The sequence below is a fragment of the Silene latifolia genome, chromosome 5, assembly GCF_048544455.1.
Source record: "Silene latifolia isolate original U9 population chromosome 5, ASM4854445v1, whole genome shotgun sequence".
NCBI classification, from domain to species: domain Eukaryota; kingdom Viridiplantae; phylum Streptophyta; class Magnoliopsida; order Caryophyllales; family Caryophyllaceae; genus Silene; species Silene latifolia.
This window is the reverse complement of record NC_133530.1, coordinates 37,800,104-37,817,305: the sequence shown is the minus strand read 5'-3', so window position 1 is coordinate 37,817,305 and position 17,202 is coordinate 37,800,104. Positions and strand designations below refer to the sequence as shown.

The window sequence follows — 17,202 nt, the reverse complement described above, 5'->3', positions numbered from 1 at the left end:
AGAAGGTATGATGAACTATTGTTCCTCGAAATTGTCTTGACCTCTTTAGGTCTTGCATTCCAAACTTAGGTGCTTTAAATTTTATTCCCGACTCAAATTGATTAGCTTTCAAGATGATCAATCTTACCTATGATTGGATCAAGTTTTGCTCTGAAAATATGACTCAGATGCTTTAATTGAAAACCATGCTGAAGCAGCCATCTACACCCTCAGACGCAATTCACACAGTCACAACTTAAATGTTTATATTGTGATTTGTGAACTTATTCTGAATTGTTGAAATATTGTGACGCACTATGTCTAGGTGCGTTGCTTTGACAATGTAGTGCCACATCCCTGAAGTCTGTGAGAATAATGTTTCCTAAGTGATGAAACATAAGCACAAATTTATATGAAACGACTATTATTTGGGTAACCGAACCATATTCCCTGTAATAAAATGAAGAATATATAAGAATGGGTTTGGTCTCACGTATAAAATTGTTTCATATGTGGTTTTGTACATGTCTGTTTAAGTGTCTACAGTTAATAATTATATTGTTTCTTGTCGTTGCCGTCCTGGATGAGTACAGATACTTGATTCGACCGAGCAGGCAATTGAGCACAGCTTGGCAAGCACAAGCCACGTCAATGTTCGGGCAACAAATGTATTTTCGCAAAGTTCAAAGACATCTTGTTTTACATGGCTTGGTATGCTTGTCACGGTGATGGTGTTCATGATGGTAGTTCTCCTTATCAGAATTACCTAAGCTTGTACAGTACTTGTTATCTATTACCACACCTATGAACATATGGTGGACATTGCCAACTATGTGTAGACTAATTATGTAGAAATATTGAATAAATTTCAACAAAATTTGTATGATGCATAATATTTTTTTTTTGGTGTGAAAGAGGGGCAACCCCCGATAAATTAATTATTTGCTATTATACGGGGAATAGCGACCCCAAATATGTCCTCTGGTAAGATAGGACGAAGCTCATTAGGCGGAAAATCTAGATAAGTTACATCAGTACTAGTATTAATCCCACGATTGGCAAGCCAGTCACTTGCTCTATTCGCCTCTTTGAAGGAGTGCTCAAGCTTGACGGTCCAACTACCTTCCGCTATTAGGTCCTTGCATCTTTTGACGATAAACTTGAGGCTGTTGCTCACAAGTTGTTCCTCATTAATGAGTTGGATACATAGCTTATTATCCATATGTATAAGCAACTTATCAATATTCAATTGCTTGGCCCGTACTAGACCTGCCAGGAGTACTAGGAGTTCGGCATGATGCATAATCTTGTAATGTTGTTTTTGAGTCGATGAAAATGTAGCGCTTCCCTTTTACTCTAACTAATTTTAATCTCGTGCAAAAAAAATGGACGGGTCGATTAGATTATGACATACCAAATATGTTAGTTAATACAAGTACAATAATTAGACTTATTTAAAACTTTATATACATGAGTACCAAGCACTCCTATTTATAGTACAAGTTAGGGAGAATATTACAAGTATATGTCAATCACATCACACAATATACACCATACAATTAACGCTTATATATACACCATTTCTTTATTTAGACTACTATTTAGCTATCATTTCATATCTTCCATTATTGTCTCTTGTCTTTTTGAGTTTTAAGAGCATCCACAATAGAGAGGATGTTATCTTCCTCCTATTTTTCCACTCTTTTTTTATTTTTTCGACATCTCATTTTCTCTTTCATCAATCTCATTTCTCACCATTATTATCCTCTTCCATTATTTTTTTCCACAATAGAGAGAATCATCTCATATTACATCTCTTACTTTAAATAATCTCAAAATTCTATAAAAGATAAAAATAAAAGAATTATTATGCAAAAGATAAATAATGATTGGTTTGTGGGTATTAGGGCCAATGCAAGCTTTCCTCTAAAATTAGAGGAAAATAGAGGAAGTAAGCATCTTCCTCTTGCTAAGAAGATGGGTAACATGTGCCTCACAATAGAGAGGATGTCCTCTTAGAGGAAAGAGAGTGTTAAGAGGATCTCTCATCCTTTCTATTGTGGGTGCTCTAAGCAAATTAATGTTAATCATATACAATGGGATGTTAGTAAGTTATCCAATTTTCCTTTAAGGAATAACGATATTGTTAATCAGATTACTAACATTCCACTATAATATAATGATATTCCAGATATCAGGTAACTTTATATTTTCATACTCACTAGAAACTTTTGTTCCGTGTTTCAAGATTAAAAAACCCGAGCCCATGTTCGAAACAATTTTAACAAATATTTTCAAAATCGAACCCAAAACGACAAATACTTGCAAAATCAAACCAAAATGTAAACACTCGTCTTGTTGGTCTGAAACAAATTCCCGCCTAATTCTGCAAACTGCAAAAATCACAAGTTCACCCTAATTTCCAGGTCTCTTTCTCTCCGCTACTATCATTTACGAACTACGAAGTCCATTTCATTCAATTACTGAAGATGTGCGTTATGATTTTCCAAATTTATTGTATCTAACAGTACTCTTCATTTCAATTATGTTTTTTTTTTGGTCATATTCATTCTTCGATTTCTGCTGTTCGAAATTATTAATTTCAGCTTGCTTTACTGTTTGATTGCGAAAAGTTGAATTTTTTGTCATCTAAATAACAACTGTTTTGGAGCGTTTAATTGCAATGTGATGGGTGCGCTTCATTATATACTCAGAGGTTGAGAACTTGTTCGTTCCGTTCCGATCATTTAATCGTACTAAATCTCGAAATGAGGCTTAAAATATGCTGTAACTGGAAGATATGTTACTTTATGTTTGAAAGACCGTTGTAAAATGGGAATGTTTTACAACGAGAGTGAAAAACCATCCAAATTCAACACTTTTTTTTGTGGGTGATGGCGCATACTGCATACCACCTCTTCGTTGTAACTTACAACGGTTATAAGCAAGATTAATTGTTGGGGGTTTTAAGGCACTGGTCTGAAACAATGGAAATGGACTGTGGACAACATTAGTAATTAGTATGGCGTATGATTTTAGGATGCGCTTGTTAGATTTGATGCCACTTAATCCTGCAGGTTCTCTACCTCACTTATTTGAATTCACGACTTTTATCGCTTTCGTGGATTTAGTGTGCTTATATTATACATTTATACTCCTCTCCGCCCTACATTGTTTACCTTGAATAAAAATATCAGCCGCCAAAATAAAAAAAGGTAAACAAATGATCAGGGTAGGAGAATTGGGTTATATCCTCGTTATATGATGTTGTTAGGTAAAAAGGAGCAGATGCTTTTATGAAATTCTTCAGTTTTATGGATGTTTATGAATTTTAATAGGGTTTCTGTCCTCCCAAGTACCTGTGTAAAAACACATGCTATTGACTCAAATAGCCCATATAAAGACAGTTTCTTATAACTACCATATGGTATGATATGGATATAATCAAAGTTTATGTTAATCCATCAATTGTGTGAACACATAGTCGGTTGTTTTATCGCACTTAGTTCAGCAACCAATTAATAATATGAAACCATTCAAAAAAGTTGAGAAACAACCTGGATGTACACTGTACAGTGTGTCTGCTTCATTGAATCTGCAACGCCACCATCCATTCTAGACATTTACACTGTGTTTGTGTTGTGTGATACATTATGCTCTTTCACTTCATTTGGAGTTAAGTGGGACACTCTTTGAGTCGTCATTCATCCTGGATTATTGACAATCTAATCTTAGTTGAATTGGGATTTTTCATAACTATGATCAGTTTCAGGGTTTGACAAGATTGCTTCTTAGGCTCTCTGGCCAACAATGGGTTTCTGTTGTGAACCAACTGTCTCGAAAGCTCGAACAAACAAGCAATGCCACTCTTCCTAAAGATTGCTTCTTAGGCAAACATTTGGCAAAAACTATGGAGAGACTGAGAGAGTAACAGTCAATCAATGCGATTATGACACAGTTTTGATTATGGGTCACCCATAGAGATCCTTTCCCTATTGTTTACACAGGGCCAAAATAATGGAGAGTAGCAGTCAATCAATGTGAGAGTCGTTCAAACACTGCAAAATTGTATTTCTTATCAATGATCTCACATTTCCTTTAACCGGTAAGAGTTGTAAGCTTGATGAAATCTCATAATGTAACCTCAGTGGTTGTCATTCGCCACCAAAATGAATTCTACCCCAATACTCCCACCAGGAACTTGGACACAGCCCAGCAGTGCCCGTCCATGTGGTTCTTCAAGACTGGATTCGACATTCAGATGGGAAGCTCAGTTTTCTCGGATTTGCTCTTCTCATACATTTCAGAAGGCGTGAGCTACTTAAGCTTGACAAGTGACACCGGTAAATATGGGCAGACTTTCTAACTACGTGATAATCAGATTCCGCACGTTTGAACTTCATCTTTGCTTAAGATGAAAGATTTTCTCCATGGAAGCTATGCTGCGACGGTTACTTCGTATGATGACACACAATGAGTTCAGAGATGTTATAATAAAGAATCTTTGCCTTATTTCTGTCTCAATTTGTCATTCTTTACTGGGTTTTTTAGCTTCTGTCCATCTTTTCTTCATATAACTATTCTGTCAGTCTGTCAACTGTTAGGTTACAGGTTAAAGACGTACAGAAGACAGTTAGAATATTGAAGCTGTTTGATCAAATTTTGTGATAGCATTGTTGCCTCAATGAATGTCAGCTAGTTTAGTCGGGTAACTCACTAAGCGGTTGGTTGCATTATGATTAGTTCTGAATGTATTTTAAGGTAAACGGGAAGGGGTCCTCGTCCTTTCTCTACTAACTTTGTAAATTCATTTGAGTTTCTTACACGTAGAATATAGTTGCATTGAGAATCACATTTTAAAGGAAAAATCGAAGGACTCACAGGCCACAATTAATTAAAGAACATGGAAAATACAATAAAGAATCATATAGTTACAGCAAGGGAGAAGAAGGATTACATTACTCGTTATTTTCAGATCAATACAATAAAGAATCATATCTAAACTAATTGAGTTTAGACTAAAGAAGAATACAAAATCTGACTAATTAATCAAATTAATACAAGAGAAAATTATTGATTACAGCCTTATAAAAACCATTTTTTGAAAATTACAGCCTTATATAATTTTTTTTTGAAAATTACGGACATAATATTACTTCTGATCATAAATTACAATCAAAACATTAATTCCGGTGGGAAATTGATGTCAATTTGAATTTTTGTGACTTAAGTTCATATTTTAAGACCAAATTACCCTTACCTTCAACCTTATAACCAACCTTGTTCATCCCCAAAATCAAATTTCACAACTCATCTTCTCTTTAATTCTCCATTTCTTCAACAATATCACTAATCTAATTCACCTCCTTTATTCAAATTCTACCCTAGTCAATTTAGTTTAATTGAATTCTAATTCTATTATTTCAATTTTCTCTTAAAATTAATTAGTATTCTTCATCATCAATTTTCCCCAAATTGAAAATAATTAGGATTTATCATCAATTTTCCCCAAACTAATTTTAGACATAAACCCTAAAATTTGATTCAATCAATTGAAAAACAATAAATTGGGTGTACGAATAGTTACTCTTCGAAGTAGAACCGTCAGACGATGGCACAACTTTGCCACTCATTATCTAGAGTCGTTATTTGACAATGGGGATGAATTACACTAGAAATTAGAGAACGATTTGGGGAAATTTTGGGGAATATGGGTGAGGAAGATGAGAGGATTTGGGGTGAAATTAAAGAGGTAAATGATAGGTAAAGTGAAAAAAATATGGGTAAGTAAGCAAACAAACAAGTAAGGGTATATCGGTCATTTTTTGACAAAATTCACCGGAAACGTCATTGTGGTGCAATTTTCAAAGAAAAGTGATATTATAGCTGTAATTTTCATAAAAAGTTATATAAAGCTGTAATTTTCAAAAAGTGGTTTTTATAAGGTTGTAATCAACAATTTTCTCTTAATACAATTGTAAGTAACAATCAGAGAGCAACGGTCATCTATATCATCATTAAACCCTAAAACTCCAAATCATCAAGGCTAAAATCGTCAACATCGAATTGCATCAAGAGCTTATGAAGATCATCGTCGACATGAAAATCCAACAAACTGTCACAATCGGCCACATTACCGGAATTAACTACTTGGACTTGAGCAATGTTACAACGGTTATACCCTCCAAATACAAACATCATCATCAAGATTGAAACATTCATCATAATCAATCAAGGGCATATGATGAAAATCATCTAAGTGTTGTAATCCCATCTCTAACATCATACGATCCTCGCTTAAAACAGTTGAATTCATCCCACCAATTTGACTGTTATACCCCTCAACCTCTATTTGATTAACTGTTTCACCCACATTACCAGAATTAACAACCACATCATCAATATTGAAACTTTCATCATATAATAGACTATCTCACACCCCATCATATTCAGCAGCCCCGGTTTGATTAACCGTTTCGCCAACATCTTCGACCCTTCCGTCATACCCAAAATTACCAAAATTCAAAGACTCAGTAACTTGAGAGTTACCCTTGGTGAAATTAATCCTGTCAGCCACACTCTGGATCTTTCCCTCCAAAACCACCGCTAATTTCTTCAAATCCTCGATACCCAAATCCTTAATAAAATCGTTATTATAACACCTTTTAACTATATTATGATGATTCAGTTCTGTTTTTTTGGTCTCTTTCTCGCCATCATAATACCGGCTAATTACTTTGTTGGCGGCATCGGGCTTGGAACACCAAATTTGAGGGACGTTAGGTTGATCAACCTCATAGAATATGAGAAGTAAATCAACATCACAAAGTGTAGAAAGCTCCTTTGCTTTCTTAAACGCCGTCGATTTCCGCTCTTTGAAACCCTTCATCTCCTTGATCGCTTTACAAACCATCTTTATTTGATCTTAGTTATTTCTGGTTTGTGTTGAAATTGGTAGTGAAATTATGATGAACAGTAAATGTAATTGTAAATTGATGGAGGGAAGCAAGTCTGTCTGTATATTATAGTTGAATTTGAGATTGAATTGAAGTCGGTTAATAGGGTTAAACGGTAATAATAAGGCGGGAGCGGGAGGAAAGAAGCGCGTTCTTTGTTTTGACAATTACTGTACAGCTGTACCCGTTAATTAAGTCGGTTGATTTGTATTTACCCTTTCTGGGCTTATGGCTTTAATTGGGCTTCATACTTAAAACACTTATTTTAAACCTTGTCATTTGACCCGTTTAAAATTAAATTTATAAACATATTTGGTGTTTGGTCCGTATGTTTTGTACAAATTTAAGTAGTTTTATCCTTTTAAGTAATTTATTGAACTTTTTATTGTTGGAGGTGGGTCATCGTGTGACCCTTCCCGACAAAATCTACCAGATTCAAATGACCGATTTGAAAAGGTTGATCCAAGACTACTCAAAATTGAATGTAATTGAATAATCGAATATGACATGAATCGAACATTGTCCACACTTAACCATAACTTGACCTGGGCTTTGGTGGACTTGTAATTGACACGACTTCAAATTATCAGACCCGATACCACTAGACTTGAAAATGACCTGAAGTAGCCTTAAATAATTTGAAATCACATTTAGTTTTATTAGCATTGATAGAAAAACACCTCTTTAGATATATACATAACATCTTTTTAAATTGGAAAATTCATTTTAAATCGCTCACCAAAAATTACTTGGATCAACCAACTCATGCCCGAAAGGCCAAAATGGCCAAGTATGATGAGTGATGCTCATTTATCCTCTCTAAGCCACCACTCATTAGTCAGGCCCTATAATTAATATTCCGTCCGTCTCAATGAAATATTTACATATACTTTATACATAATGACTAAGATAGAAAGCGAGCGAATTACTTTAAAGTAGAGGAGTAAAATATACCAAAAAAAAGTCTTATGTTATTAACTGAAACACTCAAACAAAAGAAAAGTGTAACTATTGACCAGGTAGAGGGAAGTATCTCTTCAAGTACTATTGTTATTCGTAATTTCCACTATTAATGATGTCAATTTATTTAGGGTATTGCTCATTCAAGTACACATTTTACTTAATCATGGACACTTTTTCATAAGATTTCCATGTCCTACCCTTTTACCATACAAATAATTCTCTCCCATTAGCTAGGTTACCCTCTTCATCCAGATTCCAAACGCACTACTTCCGGTCTCGGCGCCGGACCACCATACTACATCCGACAAGCTCGCCAACGGAGTACCCTAAAACTGCCGACGACGAGTTGCACCCCCAACCCTGCTCACACGAAAATTAAAGACATTAATCTGGGCTCATCCCGATAAATTGTTTTACATAATCAATCAATAAAACAATAATTATATTTAATCAATAAGTGATTATAATCCTTGATTTTTTATAGTATTATGTTAGGCAAATAACCATTGTAATTGGCAAATACACATATGCGTTCTTTATATGCAGGCAAAATGAATCACATTATCATTTCCATGAAACCCTCGAAGCTTCTCCGGTAGCGTCGCTTCCAAAATTCGACACAAGGCACATGAACCAAACGATTAAGTAAAAACAGGCCGATTATGCCCAATCGATTTCAGGTGGAGGCTAGGCGTTTAGGTGGAGTTGTCCTGCGAGAGAGTGAGTGGCTGGACTGGAGTCGATGGTCGTCTTAGAAAAAAAAATTATTGAGGGGAGAGAGAGAGAGAGAGAGAGGAGAAGAAAGGAGGTAAATAAGAGGGGTAAAATTGGAAATGTTTTCCATGATTAAGTAAAATGTGTACTTGAAAGAGCAATGACATTTATTTATACATTTTTTTTCTCTTTACCTATTAAATACGAGTAAAACCTTATCAAATAATTATTACAATAATAACTACTTTCTTTATTTCATCCTTTCTCACATTGTGCTAAATATTTACGTAATTGCTGGAGTTCAACCGTTCATCCCTCGTTGTGCATAATGCAGCAACAACACAACCGTAGGAACCACCCATATTGCACCCTTCGACCACCAATAATGAAACTTCCGACCACCCTACCCTCCGGCCTTATAACGACCCCACAACCACCCTTTCAACTACACGACTTTAATTGTAATCGACGTCAATCAAAACCTTAATTTTAAAAATAATCTTTTTTTAATAAAAAAAACATTAGTTAAACTGATCAAAAGATGGTATTAAAAAAGTTGTTAAAACGGAAAAAATTACTATGTGATATGCTGATAGGTTATCGGCTTATCGCACACCTAACAAAGATAAATACCCTAGACACAAATGATTGTAGTAATAGGGGTCGAATACAAGGAGACGGGAGTTGCTAAACAAGTAATTATGGAGGTGAATTTTATCAAGGTCGGTTATCGATTGATTGTTTGTTTGGGTTTGTAAGACAGTGATAAAGCAATGAAAGAAATCAATAATAAGGAAAGAGCATAGGGAAGTCCGGTTACACATACAAATTATGTAAATGCTCAAGTTAAACATAGGAGTTGATAATATCGTTAATTGTTGAGGTCTTATGACAACCACCTCCCGGCCTTATTGTCAATCATAGAACGAGTTCTAACGAGCTCTCGCTATGGCTAGGTCGGTCTACTAAAACATGTTCAGTCTAATTCATTTTCGTGCATCTCTACTTATAAAAATGAATTAACAAATTTAATCTAAGATAGTGGCCAACAATTAAAGACTAACAATTCAATACAAGCATGTGATAGAAACTATTATATGATTACTATAGCATCCTAATTTAGCAATTGCAAAAACTATTTATGCTTGACTTTCCTACTCCCTAGACAATGACTTATGAAATGATAAACATAAACATAGTAACTAGTAAATGAATAACAAAAATAATGCTAGAAATGAGATTACCTTGACAATGGAAATAACACTTGGAAATGAAGAACAAGATAACAAATGGAAATAACTTGATTAATTTGTATAAAACTTGAAATGCTTGAATGAAATTGTTTATAACATATGAAAAAGTGTAATACTAGAAATGGACTTGTATATAACTTGAAATGCTTATAGTAAATTTAAACTATATTTTATTCTGAAAATTAAGACTAAAACATATGAAAAGTGTGTGAAAAAGATGTCTAAAAGGTCGTAATGTCGTATACAACACTTCTTCATGATGTAATTCTCTAGACATCCCTTGCTACGGGGACTTGATTTTCTTGGCAAAAAATAAAGCTCACTGGTGCCTCAAAAATTACTTTGCTTTCAGCACTTGTTCATCTGAGTTATATGTATACTATCAGCAAGGACTCTTATTTAGTTACTTTGGTGCTTGAAATACGTTTTTCTTTCTTAATCATTGACCATAAAAAGACACTACCAACATATCGAAAGAAACTCGAAACCCCAAATTACCTGACCCGGCACGATTTAACAAATAATGTCACGCACCCGAACTTCCCCACCCGAAATGGCCCGATCGACCCGATTTTACCTCTTTGAGTTATGATCATTACTTGGCGAAGTTATAAGGTTAATTACTTTTAAATAATTTATAAAAATTTTATTCAAAAAATAAATAAATATAAAAATCGTTCATAATGTCGGTTTATTTTTTTCGACATTTATTGTTCGTGTTATATTTGGAGTTAATGCCAGGTTATCTTTTGGATCGGCCATCGGGTTAACTTTAAGATCAATATCGGGTTATCTTTTGGGTCGGTTCGGGGTGGGTCGGGTCAAAACTTGTATCAGGTCGGATTTGAGTTACGGACCATCACCTGTCGGGCCAAGCGGGGTTCAGTTACGGGTAAGTCCTGATCGGGTTAGTTCGGGTTACAGGACATAATCCATCAGTCTGTTACAGGTTGCAACATTTTCAGGTCTTATACGGGTTTGATTTGATTGGGTTCGGGACCACGGGTTGGGTTAGACTTGCCAACGGCAGTTGTGACAACCATAACAATTATAATCTATGCAACTTCGTTTTTTGACTGGTTACTGACCGCTTTAGCTCTCTAAAAATCTTCTACCTTCTCTCTACCTTTCCTAACCCCTAAGTTTCTGTAAACTACCGCCGCCTCATCCCCTCATATCACCGCTGCTCCACCTCCGATTCCGCCAGAGATTTGGCTCTTGTGGCTGATCTCCGGTGGTTTCCCTTACCTTGATCATGGGTAGATTTGGTTCTGTTCTTTAATCTCACATGTTTCCTTCAATCTCCGACTTGTCTTAGTATTCGAGGTGCGTATTTGTCCAAATCTGCCTTCTTTATATCTTATGCCTCTGTCTTTGTTTTTGATTAATTTGCTTTTGATCTTAGTCAAGCTTACCTCCCTCAATTTGATTCGGATTTAATTGGGGGAATTTTAGTCACCAAAAAAGAACGGTCTTAGGAGTTGGTTCAGGTTTTATGGGTTTGGCCGTTTGGATAAACAAACACAACTGTCACTCTATTGTTCCTTTTCTTTACACTGCAATTTCATGCTTCTAAGCCGGTCTCTGGTTCTATGTGCGAGTCTCTTTCAGCGATCTTTGGTCGGAGATTGATAGGTCCTGTGTTTTGGTGGTTCCCTTTTCTTTTGGGTTCCTTCTTCCATGGTCAATTTCTTTCGGAGGTGGTTGATGGTCGGTTGTTGAGGCGGGTGGGGTTGGTTGTAGTTTCGTTTCTTGCCTCTTTTCTTCGTTGTTAAGCACCCTGCTTTTCTCTTGTTTCTTCGTCTTTAAGGTTTCTAATAATGGATTATCAGTTTTTTCTTCTCAACCTTTGTGATTTAGTTGTTTTTACTGATCATGCTTTTGAGGATGTTGCTCTTGCCAAGTGGATTTTAGAGATGGGAAATCCGTCAATCTCAAACATTAGCTTGTTAAAGGATAGGGGTAATACTCTCGTTAAGGAGGGTAATTTCCCTTTAGCTGTCCTTCATTACAATTTAGCCCTTCAGTTTTTGTGTTTCCTTGGTCTACCACCCTTATCTGATCAACCCTTGGCATCCTCTCTTGCTTTTTCTCTTATCCTAAACTTAGCCTTTTGTGAATTACGGCTTTCTAATTTCTCTAAGGCTCGTCTTCTCTGCAATTTTGTTTTACATTTTGAACCCTGCAATGTTAAAGCTTTGTATCGTAGAGGCTTAGCTTTCAAGCAGATGAATTTACTCACCGAGGCTCTACATGATTTTGAGTCTGCTACGAAAATTGACCCAAGCAACAAAGATATCACTCGTGAGCTCTTTTCAGTTGTTGACGCTTTAGCGTTAAATATTAACGGAAAGCGTGTTGCTTATCCCTTTGACCCTCTGGCTCCAACCAAAAAAGGTAAGAAACCAGCTCAGAGTTATGTTGTTGCTGATAACGGTGTACCTCCTTGTGAAGCACGGATAGTTTCTAGTTCTGCAAAATCGTCTTTGACCACTGATGTTCCTTGTGTTCAAGACGAGATTGGTACTAGCTCAGAAGTGATGGACTTCCTTATTGAATCATCTATGTCAGTTCAGAGTGATGAGCATTCTGACCCTGCTTCATCCACAATCACTAACTCAGAACCTACCCAAGTCATCTTTGAGTCCATGAATGAACACTACTCGTCGTCAGCATTTGAGGCTGCTACTCCGTTCTCTGCCTGTACCCCGAAACAAGCCAAATTTGCTTTCACCAACAAAAAGCAAGCCCACAAGAAACTACATCTTTCTGCTCAAGACTACAATAACTTGTTACTCGGAAAGAATATCGAATTTTTTCACCCCAGATCTGGGGCAGTTTTGAGGGTTCGCCCCCTCACTCCAAAAACTATCCAACCGGGAACTCTCTATGGCGATAAGTCATGGGAAGCAGCAGTTCCTATGTCTGATCCTTTGCCGAATATATGTCCGTCAACGGATGCACCTTTGCAAATTGATTCTGGTTCAACGGATGCAGCGTCGGTTCAAGATGAATGCCTCGTCCAAACGGATCAAAAGAAACGCCTTTCTTGTGACATTTCTTGTGCTAGTAAGGTCTCCATAATCCAATTTAATTTTGAAGCAGCTAGGACGCATTCGAAAGAGCAAGTCCAGAAAAGGCTTCGTTCCTCTCCTCGTGGACAACTAGCCCGTGCCACTGATAGTTTGAAAAAGAGAGTTTCGGTTTCTTTCACGTGTTTATCTTCTTGTTGCAGGTACATCGCTACTAGTGTTGCAGAAAAGAAGACAAAGAGGCGAGATGACTACCCGATTCAGTTCGATGAGTACTACCCACCGTTCAAGAAAAGTCGTCTTGGTGTTTCACGTTGTTCTACCTTAGAGTTTAGTTCGGTTAATTGGTTGTCGAGTCGTCTAGCAGTTTTCGGTGCCCGCCTATTTGACAATGGGTAATATGTAACTGACTGTTATGTACTCTTTTCTTTTATTTATATTAGTTTACTATTGTCGAAAAAGTAGGTTGCATTTAACCTTTTTAAAAGTGGCCTTCTTTGTTTGGATATGAGAATGCAGGCGAATGTAAGTTCGTCTACGTTATAATTTGTGCTCTTTTAGTACTTTTTTTTTTTTTTTGGCAGCAGTAAATAAAGGTATACCTACATAAAGTTCGGGCAAACAACGCCCATATTACACATGCAAGTAACCGTCACTACGATACAAAAATTAAAACCTAGCAAAAGACCATGTCGGATAGAAACATCAAGTTGGTGGAGTACGAAAAAGTGGACGCAAGTCTCCTTATCGACGTTGTGCGAGCAGCTAACATCTCCTGAAAGCCTCCGATGCATGTGAGATGCGGAGTGACGAGGGCATGGTGCACTTACGCCACAAGAGCGTAGAAAGAGATGGTGGATGACAGACAAAAAGTTGTATCCGATGGAGCATGGGCTCCTACACCAAGGCAAACGAACTCTACAGTCACACGAACGACGGATCAACAAACCCAGCACGTACACAAACCACATCAAAGGATTCCCTGTGACCAAGTTTCTGTCCATAATTGCTATAAAGCGCCGTCGACTGACAGATCCAACCCGAACCCGACACCGATCTTCGTAAAACCGATTTATTATACCTAGAAGCTCCCCAAGGATAAAGGGACAGGACACCCTAAACATCCATGAAGAGACAACAATAGCGATAACCAACGCCCCGAGGAAGGGACAGGACACCCTAATCATACTCGAAAATGCGGCTAGACTTATTTGAAAAAACGATAAACAGAAAATCACCATCAAACAGAAAAGAAAACCACCACATCCGTACCAACCACAAACATAGCCACTTCCAACTCCACCCTACCCAACACATCTCAACCAAAAAAGCCCCGACCGACCCCAAGAACTCACACCACCCAAGAAACGGACGGACACAGCAAAAGAACGACACAGAAAAAAAACAGGCCACCAAGAAAACCAAAGAAAGGACACCCAATTTCACCAATCGAAACCTCCCAGGACTACCGCCTTACATGCAAAACCACCTACACAACCACCCAGACCAAAGGACCAATTGGTGGGGGAAATGGGGGGATCACCAATCGGTCCCAAACTGACCCGTAAAAAACATTGACGACAAAAAACAAAGGACCAATTGGTGGGGGAAATGGGGGGATCACCAATCGTCCCAAACAAACCCAAAGAGCTATGCTCTAAGAAACCCAAGACTAAGAACCGATTGGTGGGGGAAATGGGGGGATCACCAACCGGTCCCTAACCGTCCCAAAAAGCAACAACTCGACACAACAAGAAACAGGCCAATCAGCAAAACAACCCACTGACACAAACTAAAGATGACGGAAAACCGCCATACACCCGAGACATACCACGGAAAGAGAGGAGAGGTGCATGTAAAGTTTCTCAGCGACAGAACGAGGATCGACGGGACGGGAGCCCCATGGTCGAGACGGCAACCACGAACAGCCCAAACACACAAAAATCCGTCACAAATCATAGGGGTGAGAACCAAAAAGGATCATAGAAGGGGGGAGATGTGGGAGATCGCCGGATAAGGGCCATAGGATGACCCCATCACCGGCGATCGGATAGGGGAAGAGGAGGGAATGTGTGGTTGATGGAGGTGGCGGCGCAAGGAAGCTAGGGTTTTTTGTTTTTTTTGTTTTAGAGAGAGGAGGGAGCGTTTAGAGAGATGTCTATTTCTCAAAAGGTCGTCTACGTTACAATTTGTGCTCTTTTAGTACTTGTATCCTACATACTTGTGTTAAAATGCAGCTAGCATACGCAACGCAAACTACGTGGTTGACAGCTGATTTTTGTCTCAAATTTTGACGACGGACTAATATGCGGTTGTTTCAGCTTTACAAGCAACTGAGATTGCCTATTTCTGGATATAAACCATAATAATAATAAAAAAAAGTACTTCAATACAAAAACTAATTGCATTCCACAAAAACTAATTGCATTACATACTGATAAAGTGCAGAGATAAGCCGCGACATTACAAGAAAAGGAAAAAGCATCGATGAATGCTGGTAATACAGGCTCGGTTACATCAGTGACTGTTAGTTTCACAGTAACTCAGAACAAAACTAGAGCTCAAGCGACAAACTCACAAGGACCTAGGTGGCTTCTCTAACAAAGCCGATAGGTAAACCTCGTCTTTCGACTTGGGAGCTACAACCCATTTGTGTTTCTTATACCTGAACTGCAGAAACATGTACATATAATCATCCAAGTCTTTTCTCTTGCAAAAGAATTTATCTACCCATAGCAAACCTCCGGGCCTGAGAACCCGGTCCCAATCAAATAAAATGAAATCCAACAATAGCAGATCGATCCACCCGTCCAATAGCCCTGTTGTGTGGATCAAGTCCATCGTGTTTTCGAAGAATGGGAGTCGCTGATTTGGGGTTATATACAAAGGAAGTAGACCTCGAAGAGCGATAACCTCGTTGAAAGGTGCTCCCAAGTTCAGGGCGGTCGATATAATGGTGACATTGTGTTCCCTCATTCTGGCAGCAAATGTTCCAGTACCAACGCTATAGTCTAAGCCTATCCTTATTTCCCCTAGCTTGACATCTAAGACGTCACTGATTAGAAAATCAGGGGGAGGAAGAGGAGAACTCTTATTAACCCATTTTAGCATTTCCTTGTCCATCTCAAAGCATCCAGTGCACTTGGTGTATCCTCGATTAGGATTCTTGCTTGACAAGCAATCAAAATCCCGACATTTATAGAGATTCCATCGAACATTTCTTACTTCTGGAACTTTCCAAAGGGACACATTTATAGGGTACGGCTTGAGGTAGAGCTTTGATGCTCTTGTCAAGCAACGCCTACGTGGCAAGGGATCGCACCCCCGGAGCATAAGCTTTTGAGCTAGATTCCAATCATCTTTACAATACGAGCCCACGTCGTAATCCATGTAATCTTCAAGTTCTTTCTTCATTAAGACACATGAATGCCCTATAGTATTGTAAATCTTCTCGGTTCTAAATATGTTCACCTTTCCATTTTTGTTCTCTTTCGGGGTAATATACTTTCTGATCTCCTCAATCACAAAGCTATTAATCAACGGCTCCTCCATGAATGTCGTGTTTCCAATTCCTTCAGACTTTGGTAAACGAGTTTGCCTAAGACCGATATGGGCATCATATAGCGGCTGAATAATCTCATCCTCCAAATACCTCTTAAACTCCAACCTAGAGATATTACTCGTTCCCAATTGATCCTTATCTTTCTCCATCTTTTGAACATCAAGTTCAATCTTGTTCTGTAATCTTTCCATCTTTTCAAGCACTTCCTCAATACGGTCTGATAATGCCTTGACATCAAATCCAGCAAACACATCCTTGGCACCATAAAAATGTCGACAAACGTCCTCGCTATGAAAGAAAAATCCAGCAGAATAGAGCCTAACTAGACTACACAAACTCACAATAATCACAAGTCCTCCAAGAAACAACTGCAACCAACCCATAAGCTTGGCTAATCTCCATTTGGGGTTGCACAATCTTGCCATTTCCAACATGCAAGATCACCCAACAAATACTAATTCCCTTAATTCCCTTAATTTCTCTCCAACACTCTAATCATATTCAAATTTATACTCAACTGTTACAAATGTTCAAAATTCGAGACTCCCTCCGTAAATAGTTTAAAAAAAATCCGTTAAAATTTGAGAAATTTGACATAAGATTACCATGAATCATACTAAGAAACAAAGATTAAATGTGAAAAACAAAAAACTTAGAACATTAGAAATTAGAGGAAATGACAACATTACCAAATTAAAAATAAGAAGTTTGGATTGTCAAAAGTTGAAAACTTTGAGTGAGAT

The 17,202-nt window shown here is 37.6% G+C and overlaps 1 protein-coding gene across 1 annotated transcript; it reads right to left on the bottom strand.

Moving 5' to 3' along the window:
* Positions 1 to 15,282: 15,282 nt before the first annotated feature.
* LOC141657279 (putative methyltransferase At1g29790) lies at positions 15,283 to 16,977 on the bottom strand. Its single transcript, XM_074464455.1, has one exon. The coding sequence runs from the start codon at positions 16,891 to 16,893 to the stop codon at positions 15,472 to 15,474; it is 1,422 nt and encodes a 473-aa protein (XP_074320556.1). The 5' UTR covers positions 16,894 to 16,977; the 3' UTR covers positions 15,283 to 15,471.
* Between the last annotated feature and the right edge of the window lie 225 nt (positions 16,978 to 17,202).

Bases quoted from the DNA above. Each gene is read 5' to 3' on its own strand.
- LOC141657279 (XM_074464455.1), bottom strand. From the start codon at position 16,893: ATGTTGGAAATGGCAAGATTGTGCAACCCCAAATGGAGATTAGCCAAG.